General features: G+C 42.1%; 1 protein-coding gene across 3 annotated transcripts in view; it reads right to left on the reverse strand.

Moving 5' to 3' along the window:
* cacna1eb (calcium channel, voltage-dependent, R type, alpha 1E subunit b) overlaps positions 1 to 9,496 on the reverse strand; it is a 69,286-nt gene extending 59,790 nt beyond the window's left edge. For all 3 annotated transcript variants that reach the window (XM_020466705.2, XM_031810705.1, XM_031810706.1), the window contains exons 1-3: positions 9,221 to 9,496; positions 8,532 to 8,795; positions 6,701 to 6,806 (exon numbers count right to left, since the gene is read on the reverse strand). In XM_020466705.2, the coding sequence (XP_020322294.2) occupies positions 6,701 to 6,806; positions 8,532 to 8,795; positions 9,221 to 9,234 (384 nt within the window). In that variant the 5' untranslated portion in view covers positions 9,235 to 9,496. The remainder of the gene's footprint in view (positions 1 to 6,700; positions 6,807 to 8,531; positions 8,796 to 9,220) is intronic.
* Between the last annotated feature and the right edge of the window lie 3,318 nt (positions 9,497 to 12,814).

Consider the following 12,814-nt stretch of genomic DNA (forward strand, 5'->3'; position numbering starts at 1 on the left):
TGAGGTTGGATGGAGAGCATTTGTGAACAGCAGTTTTCAGTTCTTTCCACATATTCTCGATTGGATTCAGGTCTGGACTTTGACTTGGCCATTCTAACACCTGGATATGTTTATTTTTGAACAATTCCATTGTAGATTTTGCTTTATGTTTTGGATCATTGTCTTGTTGGAAGACAAATCTCCGTCCCAGTCTCAGGTCTTTTGCAGACTCCATCAGGTTTTCTTCCAGAATGGTCCTGTATTTGGCTCCATCCATCTTCCCATCAATTTTAACCATCTTCCCTGTCCCTGCTGAAGAAAAGCAGGCCCAAACCATGATGCTGCCACCACCATGTTTGACAGTGGGGATGGTGTTCAGGGTGATGAGCTGTGTTGTTTTTACGCCAAACATAACATTTTGCATTGTTGCCAAAAAGTTCAATTTTGGTTTCATCTGACCAGAGCACCTTCTTCCACATGTTTGGTGTGTCTCCCAGGTGGCTTGTGGCAAACTTTTTATTGATATCTTTAAGAAATGGCTTTCTTCTTGCCACTCTTCCATAAAGGCCAGATTTGTGCAATATACGACTGATTGTTGTCCTACGGACAGAGTCTCCCACCTCAGCTGTAGATCTCAGCAGTTCATCCAGAGTGATCATTGGCCTCTTGGCTGCATCTCTGATCAGTCTTCTCCTTGTATGAGCTGAAAGTTTAGAGGGACGGCCAGGTCTTGGTAGATTTGCAGTGGTCTGATACTCCTTCCATTTCAATATTATCGCTTGCACAGTGCTCCTTGGGATGTTTAAAGCTAGGGAAATCTTTTTGTATCCAAATCCGGCTTTAAACTTCTTCACAACAGTATCTTGGACCTGCCTGGTGTGTTCCTTGTTCTTCATGATGCTCTCTGCGCTTTTAACGGACCTCTGAGACTATCACAGTGCAGGTGCATTTATACGGAGACTTGATTACACACAGGTGGATTGTATTTATCATCATTAGTCATTTAGGTCAACATTGGATCATTCAGAGATCCTCACTGAACTTCTGGAGAGAGTTTGCTGCACTGAAAGTAAAGGGGCTGAATAATTTTGCACGCCCAATTTTTCAGTTTTTGATTTGTTAAAAAAGTTTGAAATATCCAATAAATGTCGTTCCACTTCATGATTGTGTCCCACTTGTTGTTGATTCTTCACAAAAAAATACAGTTTTATATCTTTATGTTTGAAGCCTGAAATGTGGCAAAAGGTCGCAAAGTTCAAGGGGGCCGAATACTTTCGCAAGGCACTGTATATGTGTACACCATAGCCAAGTACATTTAAACTCAGTTTTTCACAATTCCTGACATTTAATCCTAGTAAAAATTCCCTGTCTTAGGTCAGTTAGGATCACCACTTTATTTTAAGAAGGTGAAATGTCAGAATAATAGTAGAGAGAATTATTCATTTCAGCTTTAATTTCTTTCATCACATTCCCAGTGGGTCAGAAATTTACATTACACTCAATTAGTATTTGGAAGCATTGCCTTTAAATTGTTTAACTTGGGTCAAACATTTTGGGTAGCCTTCTACAAGCTACCCACAATAAGTTGGGTAAATTTTGGCCCATTCCTCCTGACAGAGCTGGTGTAACTGAGTCAAGTTGTTAGGTCTCAGTCACGCCCTGACCGTAGAGAGTGTTTTATGTCTCTATTTTGGTTTGGTCAGGGTGTGATTTGGGTGGGCAGTCTATGTTCCATGTTCTATGATTTTCTATTTCTATGTGTTTGGCCAGGTGTGGTTCTCAATCAGAGGCAGCTGTCAATCGTTGTCTCTGATTGAGAACAAATACTTAGGTAGCCTTTTCCCACCTGTGTGTTGTGGGTAATTATTTCTCCGTGTGTGTTTGTGTGCACCTCGGTTGGGTCACGGTCTTTGCTGTTTACCTGTTTGTTTTTTGGTTGTTTCGGTTTCACTTTAATTAAGAGATGTGGAACTACATGCACGCTGCGCCTTGGTCGATTTATGACAGGGAGTTTGAGGATAGCGAGCGTGACAGAATTACCCACCACAAGAAGACCAAGCAGTGTGCGCCAACCTGGAGGAAGAGTTGGACCGGGGAGGAGAGAATGGTAGAGGTCAAGACCCGGTCACTGAAGCCTGATAGGCAGCTCCAAAACATTTTTGGGGGGAGGCACACGGGGAGTGTGGCAGAGTCAGGTTGGAGACCTGAGCCAACTCCCCGTGCTTACCGTGGAGAGCATGGGACTGGTCAGGCCCCGTGCTATGGGGTGATGCTCACGGTGTCGAGGCGGAGCATTCACAGGCCGGTGTGCTCGGTGCCAGCGTCCCGCATTTGCCGGGTGGAAGCTGGCATCCAGCCAGAACGAGTGGGGCCAGCTCTGCGCTCGAGACCACCAGTGTGCCTCCACGGCCCAGTGTATCCGGTGCCTCGGCCAAGGAAGAGGCCTCCTGGATGTCTCCCCAGCCCGGTGAGTCCTGTGCCTCCCTCCTGTCCGGAGCTGCCGGAGTCTCCCTCCTGTCCGGAGCTGCCAGAGTCTCCCTCCTGTCCGGAGCTGCCAGAGTCTCCCTCCTGTCCGGAGCTGCCAGAGTCTCCCTCCTGTCCGGAGCTGCCAGAGTCTCCCTCCTGTCCGGAGCTGCCAGAGTCTCCCTCCTGTCCGGAGCTGCCAGAGTCTCCCTCGTGTCCGGGGCCCGCTACGAGGGTCCCCAGTCCGGGGTCGGCGGCGAGGGCCCCAGAGGTGGAGCGGGGTCTATGTCCCTCGCCAGAGCCGCCACAGCGGAGAAATGCCCACCCAGACCCTCCCCTATAGGTTCAGGTTTACGCCCTGACTGTAGAGAGCGTTTTATGTCTCTATTCTGGTTTGGTCAGGGTGTGACTTGGGTGGGCAGTCTATGTTCCATGTTCTATGATTTTCTATTTCTATGTGTTTGGCCGGGTGTGGTTCTCAGAGGCAGCTGTCTATCGTTGTCTCTGATTGAGAACCATACTTAGGTAGCCTTTTCCCACCTGTTTTTTGTGGGTAATTATTTCTCTGTTTGTGTGCACCTCGGTTGGGTCATGGTCTTTGTTTTTTTTATTGTTTCGGTTTCACTTTCATTAAAAGATGTGGAACTACATGCACGCTGCGCCTTGGTCGATTTATGACAGGGAGTTTGAGGATAGCGAGCGTGACAACATCCTTGCTCGCACACGCTTTTTCAGTTCTTCCCACACATTTTCTATAGGATTGAGGTCAGGGCTTTGTGATGGCCACTCTAATACCTTGATATCCTTAAGCCAATTTGCCACAACTTTGGAAGTACAGTCGTGGCCAAAAGTTTTGAGAATGACACAAATATTAATTTTCACAAAGTTTGCTGCTTCAGTGTCTTTAGATTTCTTTGTCAGATGTTACTATGGAATACTGAAGTATAATTACAAGCATTTCATAAGTGTCAAAGGCTTTTATTGACAATTACATGAAGTTGATGCAAAGAGTCAATATTTGCAGTGTTGACCCTTCTTTTTCAAGACCTCTGCAATCCGCCCTGGCATGCTGTCAATTAACTTCTGGGCCACATCCTGACTGATGGCAGCCCATTCTTGCATAATCAATGCTTGGATTTCGTCAGAATTTGTGGGGTTTTGTTTGTCCACCCACCCCTTGAGGATTGACCACAAGTTCTCAATGGGATTAAGGTCTGGGGAGTTTCCTGTCCATGGACCCAAAATATCATTGTTTAGTTCCCCGAGCCACTTAGTTATCACTTCTGCCTTACGGCAAAGGTGCTCCATCATGCTGGAAAAGGCATTGTTCGTCAGCAAACTGTTCCTGGATGGTTGGGAGAAGTTGCTCTCGGAGGATGTGTTGGTACCATTCTTTATTCATGGCTGTGTTCTTAGGCAAAATTGTGAGTGAGCCCACTCCCTTGGCTGAGAAGCAACCCCACACAATAATGGTCTCAGGATGCTTTACTGTTGACATGGCAAAGTACTGATGGTAGCAATCACCTTGTCTTCTCCGGACAAGTATTTTTCCGTATGCCCCAAACAATTAGAGAAACCCCAGTCCTCAGCAGTCCAATCCCTGCACCTTTTGCAGAATATCAGTCTGTCCCCAATGTTTTTCCTGGAGAGAAGTGGTTTCTTTGCTGCCCTTCTCAATACCAGGCTATCCTCCAAAAGTCTTCGCCTAACTGTGCGTGCAGATGCACTCACACCTGCTTGCTGCCATTTCCGAGAAAGCTCTGTAGTGGTGTCCCCCCGAAGCCTTCTTCACAACAATTGAACCGCTCTCCTTGATGTTCTTAATGATCCAATAAATGGTTGATTTAGATGCAATCTTACTGGCAGCAATATCCTTGCCTATGAAGCCCATTTTGTGCAAAGCAAGGATGACTGCACGTGTTTCCTTGCAAGTAACCATGATTGACAGAGGAAGAACAATGATTCCAAGCACCACCCTCCTTTTGAAGCTTCCAGTCTGTTATTCGAACTCAATCAGCATGACAGAGTGATGTCCAGCCTTGTCCTCGTCAACACTCACACCTGTGTTAACGAGAGAATCACTGACATGATGTCAGCTGGTCCTTTTGTGGCAGGGCTGGAGATCATTTTTTGGGGATTGTTTTTTGGGGATTCAGTTCATTTGCATGGCAAAGAGGGATTTTGCAATTAATTGCAATTCCTCTGATCACTCTTCATGTAACGATTCTCTTGTGGTGAAGGAGAGTCGGACCAAAATGCGTAGATTGCGATCCATGTTTAATAAACAAACGTAAAAACACGAATCAATACAAACACTACAAAACAAAGAACGTAAACGAACGTAACGAAAACCGAAACAGTATTATCTGGTGCAAACACAGAGACAGGAACAATCACCCACAAACACACAGTGAAACCCAGGCTACCTAAATATGGTTCCCAATCAGAGACAATGACTAACACCTGCCTCTGATTGAGAACCATATCAGGCCAGACATAGAAATAGACAAACTAGACATGAAACATAGAATGCCCACTCAGCTCACACCCTGACCAACCAAAACATAGAAATATACAAAGTAAACTATGGTCAGGGTGTGACACTTCAAAACATTCTGGAGTATATGCAAATTGCCACCATACAAACTGAGGCAGCAGACTTTGTGAAAATTAATATTTGTGTCATTCTCAAAATCTTTGGCCACGACTGTATGCTTGGGGTCATTGTCCATTTGGAAGACCCATTTGCGACCAAGCTTTAACTTCCTGACTGATGTCTTGAGATGTGGCTTCAATATATCCACATAATTTTCCTGATGCCATCTATTTTGTGAAGTGAACCAGTCCCTCATGCCGCAAAGCACCCCCACAACATGATGCTGCCACCCCCATGATTCACGGTTGGGATGGTGTTCTTCGGCTTGCAAGCCTCCCCCTTTTTCCTCCAAACATAATGATGGTCATTCTGGCCAAACAGTTCTATTTTTGTTTCATAAACCAGAGGATATTTCTCCAAAAAGTACGATCTTTGTCCCCATGTGCAGCTGCAAACCGTAGTCTGGCTTTTTTTATGGGGTTTTTGGAGCAGTGGCTTCTTCCTTGCTGAGCGGCCTTTCAGGTTATGTCGATATAGGACTCGTTTTTACTGTGGATATGGATACTTTTGTACCCGTTTCCTCCAGCATCTTCACAAGGTCCTTTGCTGTTGTTCTGGGATTGATTTGCACTTTTCGCACCAAAGTACATTCAGCTCTAGGAGACTTCCTGAGCGGTATGACGGCTGCGTGGTCCCCTGGTGTTTATACTTGTGTACTATTGTTTGTACAGATGAACGTGGTACCTTCAGGCATTTGGAAATTGCTCCCAAGGATGAACCAGACTTGTGGAGGTCTACAAAAAATGTGTCTTTTTTCAGGTCTTGGCTGATTTCTTTTGATTTTCCCATGATGTCAAGCAGAGGTTTTGAAGGTAGGCCTTGAAATACATCCACAGGTACACCTCCAATTGACTCAAATTATGTCAATTCGCCTATCAGAAGCTTCTAAAGCCATGACATAATTTTCTGGAATGTTCCAAGCTGTTTAAAGGCACAGATAACTTTGTGTATGTAAACTGACCCACTGGAATTGTGATACAGTGAATTATAAGTGAAATAATCCGTCTGTAAACAATTGTTGGAAAAATTACTTGTGACATGCACAAAGTAATTTTCCTAACCGACTTGTCAAAACTATAGTTAGTTAATAAGACATTTGTAGAGTGGTTGAAAAACTATAATGACTCCAACAAAAGTGTATGTAAACTTACAACTTCAACTGTACCTTTTTAGTTATGCAATGAAAGGTTCTTTGAGTGAATTGAATCGTCCACGTTACATTTGACCACTTCAGACTGTACAAAACATCTTGTTCTCACTTACTTCCTCAAGACATTATGGTACTTGCAGTTTTCAACCAATACAACAGAAAGGTGTAAATAGTTCTGTCATCTGTATTGCAATAAAATACATAGACCTCACTTGTAAACTGTAATAATAAATAATTCTGTCTGGCTATGAATAAACTGTAAACGCTGTAACCCATTTAAGTTACAACACTATATAGTGTTCTATTTAAGTTACAACACTATATAGTGTTCTATTTAAGTTACAACACTATATAGTGTTCTATTTAAGTTACAACACTATATAGTGAGTAGGGTACTATTTGAGATGCAGCCTAAATGCCTAATATTAACCGATCAAGGCCTGTGGTCTCACCAGTCTTTTGGCCATGGGGGTCTTGTCCTCCCCAGGAAGATGTTGCTCCAGGGCCAGGACGATGCAGTTGGCCGTGATGGTCGCCAGGATTACCCACTCAAACGGTGTAAGGGCCACAAGGTTAAGGACAGAGCTTTTTTACATTATTATATACAGTTCAAGACAATTGTGACAAACCAATGATAATGACAATGCTGATTATATTGGAATGGAAACTATTAAATATACACTGAGTATACAAAACATTGCAACTCAATATTGGGAAGGTGTTCCTAATGTTTGCTATACTCAGGTTATACAGAATGGCTGTGGATGTTGGTAGTTACAGTTAAATTAGAATTGTATGAATGGATTATCAGATGACGGATGGATGGACAATGGAATGGTTCAAATAGAGACTGGCATCAAAGCAGTCAGAGCTAATGTTGTATCCATGGCAACAACCTTTTACAGTAACATTTATCTGAGTGTGTTCAAAAGTCACTTTGGCCTGAGAGCCTCTTTCCCACAGGGCAACACTTCGAGGGACCTGTTGTATGTAAACTGTGATACCCACAGCTTTGCTGCTGCATCACTCTGTTAATGTGTGTGTGTGTGTGTGTGTGTGTGTGTGTGTGTGTGTGTGTGTGTGTGTGTGTGTGTGTGTGTGTGTGTGTGTGTGTGTGTGTGTGTGTGTGCATGAGAGACTGTGTTTGTCTTGGCTATCGTAAGAGGCTCCACATGAGACACTTTCTCCTTCATTATTAATTTCTAGCCTTGAGTGAAAATGGTGTCATTAACTCACTGAGGAGGGCTGCGGCGGGGGCCTCTGGGAGCTACTGTGAATCACATTGATGAGTCTACATCATGTCGGCACGACTCAAACTAGTTAAAAATAGCCCATCTAAATAAGAAAATAATACTCCACAACAAAATAATACTCCTCAATAAAGAATACTCTCCAGAGCCTTGACTCCCATTAGTCATTCACAGCCACTTGAATTAATATTCACCACCAACAACTAGACCTGGGTTCAAAAAGTATTGTTTTCTTTAAAATAAGTTTGATTGAACCTGCCTGGAAGTGCCAGGTGGGCGGGACTTGCACTTTTGGGACTTTTCTATTAGTTACATTGCTTCACACAAGCTCAATCAAGTGCAGAAAACTAAAGACAGTCTCACACTCACACTCGGCATGACTCCCTGTAAAAATAAAGGTAAAAAATATATATATTTATAAAATATACAAAAAATACCTCCAACCATCTGTGTTCAGCTTGTCTTGACCACTCTGGTTGTACACCCACACAACAACTGGGTTGTGGTTAAATAACAGGAAGCACCAGAGTGGCACAATGTTTGAGTATGATGATACATCTCTAACGAGCAGTGTATTGCATTATGGAATCAATGCATTATCTGTAGAGCACAATAGAGTATTAGTATAAGCATTATACCGTAAGTATAAGCATGACAAAACTCCGCTCTCTGTGGTCTTTGGTGGATATTGATAGATTTAGCATAGAAAAAGGCAACAACAAAAACGTGTATTTCTGACTAATAGACTGACTAATAGACAAATGTACCTCAAAAAAATGAAGAAAATAAAAAAGAAGAACAAACTGAAGGCCTACTATAACAGTCCAATCAAATCTAAAGAACTCAATTAAAAGTGACGACTGAGGACAGCCATTATAATATAGAGACGTACGGGCGCTGTCCATTGTGCTGATATGCACTACAGTCAAAGTAGCAGTTAGCAATACTTTTTGACAATGGACGGACAACACTAAACAAATCTTGAGTGCGGTGATAACGTGTGAGTGAGTATGTATAGCATAAGGAAGGATATGGCCATTCTATGATCCTCTTGGCGGTTTTCCGAATTAAATTGTCCTCGGCGAATATGAAGAGCGACCTGTTGACAGTGAGGCAGTTCTGCCGGTGGGGTATAGGGTTGTAGAGAGCCATGGTGCGCGCCCTCGCCGCTTTGGTTTGTTTTAGCGTCCCTGACCCTGTACCTGAAGCCGTGTCCCCGCCGTCCTCCCCGCGCTCCGGGTCCCCGGAGTCTCGGGAATCCATCGTCATCTGAACCTCATCTCCAAACCGAGCCATTCTATGGAGGGAAAAACGAGGATAAAACTTGCTATATGCTGTTGCCTTGGATATCAAAACAAATTAAAAAGCAAATGTGTTGTTAGAGTAATAAAATATCCACTGACAGCCGACCTGATGAGGCGCAAAGAGCCCCCCCCCCACCCCCCAAAAAACAAAAGTTACATGCAATGTCATTCCATGCTGAAGTGAACTACAAAATGTACATTTCCTGTTGAGTTTTCATACTAATAATGTATAACGATTCGATTACACGGATTGTAAAATATTTCCATCTAGATCACCCCATCTGTCCGTGCGAGTGAACGGTGATGGTCAGTCACGCTCCAGGCAAGTTTCAACATAAAACGCATCACTGGATAAACTCGGAATATGAACAACATTTCACTTAAAACTTTCTAAAAACATATACATTCAGTAACGTACACTATAGAATGCATATTTAGCCTAAACCCAGCTGATCTTCGTTAGACAATGGAATCCACGGGACATGTATCCTCGTCTCCAAAAACTTTACGCATCTCCTCTCATCCAGTCAAAATAGATCTTGGTAACTTTCCGAAGCGACCAATTTGTATCGTCTAAAACATTTTCGAAATCTTTTATCCGTTTAACAATGACACATGTAATTGTTTCTGCAGAGAGAAACATTTGGCGCTAGAATACTGGTTTGATCCGCGAACGATTATCTTTCAATGTGTTTACCTGCCTCCAAATGACCACGAAGCAGAGTGAGCGCGAGCTCCCGCACACTTGCGCAACCCCTCCCACGTCTTTCAGTAGCCTATAGCAATTTTCAACATACTGTACATCTGAATGAGAATTGTCATGAGATAGAAAAATCATATTTCCGTTTCCATGGCAATATATATTTCAGTGTTGAACACTGACATTTTGTCAAAATTGCCAGTTTCCAAAAATACATATGGACACTATCTATGCATTCTATCTCCATAATCCACACCATTCACATTCCCTTGTAAGTTCTACATTTAAAACAAGAACCATAATTCCTAAGGGGGTGGGGTTAGAGGGGGCAAAAAAATCACCTTTGAAAGTAAAGGAACACATCAGTGATCCTCAGTGTTAGCATTATGTTATAGTAAAATACAGCTAGAAAATAAGGTGACAAACAATCTGCCCACACAAATAGGCCCATTTCTCTGCAATGCATTTAAACAAACATGTCTTGCAAAGCATGACCTGTGTCCTTGGTACCACTAGGTCACAGTCCTTGCATTAGTGAACACACTATCAGCACTGTGTTTATGTAGAGCCACCATCATAACACTAAAACAAAGACTTGAGACAAAGATAACTTATTGGAACCAAGAAAACTACTGAAAAACTCCCCAATTGAAAGGTAAACCTTATCACATAAAGAAGTCTGATAATAACTTATTGGCCAATTTAAGTTTCCTCTGGTGTTATGAACAGATTTCCATGTGTCCACCTTAAATGTTATATATTAGCTTTAAGCTACACAGTGAGAGCATTGAGATACAGTATGTTTATTAATGAAGACAGACTTGTAGGCTAATATTAAAAACATTTAACCAATCCAGGTCATTGTGCTAATATTGGAATATAATGTCTGAAATAAAAATAGATCATGAAATAGATCTTGAGGAGCTGCCCCCCTTTATGTGGGAGAGAGAGGAGAAGAAAGCAGGGGCTTTCACACTAATTCAGAGTGTGATGGAGACCTAATTTGGCAACACGGGGCTCTCTCATTCCATCTGCCGCTGTTCTTCCCTTCCCAATGGGGATGGAGGGAGATGTGGTAATGGGTCTTAAAAATGACCACCACTTCATCCCAACCCCCCATCCCCATCCCTCCCTCTATCTCTATGGGTATATGTGTAGATACTTTAGAAGGAGGGGGGAGGTGGGGGAGTGAGAGAGAAACAGAGAAATAGAAAATAGAAAGAGAGAGACAATAGTACTACAGCACATAAAGTCATATGTAGACATTTTTGCTTAAACATCCATTACATAAAGCACCAGAAAAGACCCTAAGAGTTGGGCCTAAAATATTTGTCCATTTCTATGAACATGCAATTCGTTTTTCTCTCTCTTAGCAGTTGTTTCCATAGCGACACAGCTCTCTTGAATTTCTGCTATGTTCTTTTCATTTAGCCAACAAAAGCCATGTTGCACAATAGAGCAACCACTTCCTACAGAAATCGGTTTCTCCTCCAGGGCAACTCAGCTCAGGGCAACTCAGCTCAACTCAACCATGTCAAGGTTTCAGTCCCTCTAGATAAACCGAGGGGTCAATACCACCTTCAAATAATATTTCACTCTGGTAAAATAGGTTAAATGAATGACTATGAGCGCTGCTCATATGTTGATAGCATAGAATTAGAATACTAGAATGGACATTAACCTTCTTATGATGGGCTAAAGGTCAGCCATTTTGGTCAGGGAGCTGGAAAACCATGGTTTGCCAGTGCTGTGATAAGATTATTGTGCAAAGTAATGAATTTGAAGAATGTATCTGCACTGTATGTTTGTTAGCTAGCTAGCCAGACAGTCTTAGAGGAATGATTGTTTTAAGTAACTGTTTTTAAATGTTTTAAGTAACTGCCAATATGCCAACATCCCATTCAAACAATGCAGTCAATACACAGCCAGACACTGGCTGAAATCAGCTGATGATAGAACTTAGACAAGTTGTAAACGCAACAAGTACTGGCATTGTATCATATAATAGCACTCACATGTTTTCAAGAAAACAAACATTAAGACAATTATGGTCTGTTTACATATATTTTAGAGGCAATTTTACAGAAAATTTGAATAAAGCCATATAAACTGTATTTATAATTAGATAACAATATTTTAGGTTGGCAATAATTATATTAGACAATGTCTGATATATATCACATCTTACTTTTATTTTCATGCATAAGTAAAATAAGGATTATACCTCTACTGCCATTCATTCCAATTAGATTTGTTTCGATTTCTCCCTGACCAATATATGTAATTTAGTAATTTAATAGGATACATATGGTTGAATTCAACAACTATTCCAATATCTAACCATTAAAGTTGCACAAAGAAACACATTGATTCACACAGTTTGTTTCCAGATTGAGTCCAGTATAGATAGCTTAATCATGCATTCATCATTAGTTCAGCTCATCATCATCATCCTCATGCCTTCAGATGTCACTTCATAATACAAAGCATCAGAAGGGTTAGCATGGTTGACATCATCAGGAACAACAGAATGACCTACAGTCTGTCCTGGTGGGGTAACGGGATATAGTATGTGTGTCCTGGTGGGGTAACAGGATATAGTATGTGTGTCCTGGTGGGGTAACAGGATATAGTATGTGTGTCCTGGTGGGGTAACAGGATATAGTATGTGTGTCCTGGTGGGGTAACAGGATATAGTATGTGTGGTCCAAATCTGCACTACATCTCCACTATTATGTCTTTCAGAAGGACTTTCTGTGTTGGAGATACAAAGAGGAGAGGAGCATTTCCGGTGCCATCTCTTGTGTCTCTAGACATGGAGGAAAAACTCATTTATCTCTTCACAACACTCAGGAGGAGGACATTCTCATAAATAAGCACAGTCCTTTTGAAACATATTCCTTTGGAAGGGGGAGAAATGTATGCAGCTAACATGCACCACGAGTTAAAACATTAATGGGTGTACTTATCGGCAGAACTCAGAAGAGCGTTTATGTAATTGTCGACAGAGGATTTCACCCCGACCAACGCTGATTGGAGTGGCTTTAGCGTTTTTCTTTATCTCCGTTACCTAGCAACAGACACTCTCTATTCCTGAGTTATGTCGATCTGGTCCTTCCAATAACTGAAGCTTATATAAACAGACATATTATTAATAACCTAACTGTACACCACACCCCATCCTCTCAATCAACGTTGCATTCTGATCATGTTAAATGTTGTTTATGTCTCCTACAGTAATCCTTATCCTGTACAGTATAGATAATAGATGTCACTTCAAAAATGTGTCATCTTCAGACACACGCTCTTATT

Source organism: Oncorhynchus kisutch, linkage group LG30, assembly GCF_002021735.2.
Source record: "Oncorhynchus kisutch isolate 150728-3 linkage group LG30, Okis_V2, whole genome shotgun sequence".
NCBI classification, from domain to species: domain Eukaryota; kingdom Metazoa; phylum Chordata; class Actinopteri; order Salmoniformes; family Salmonidae; genus Oncorhynchus; species Oncorhynchus kisutch.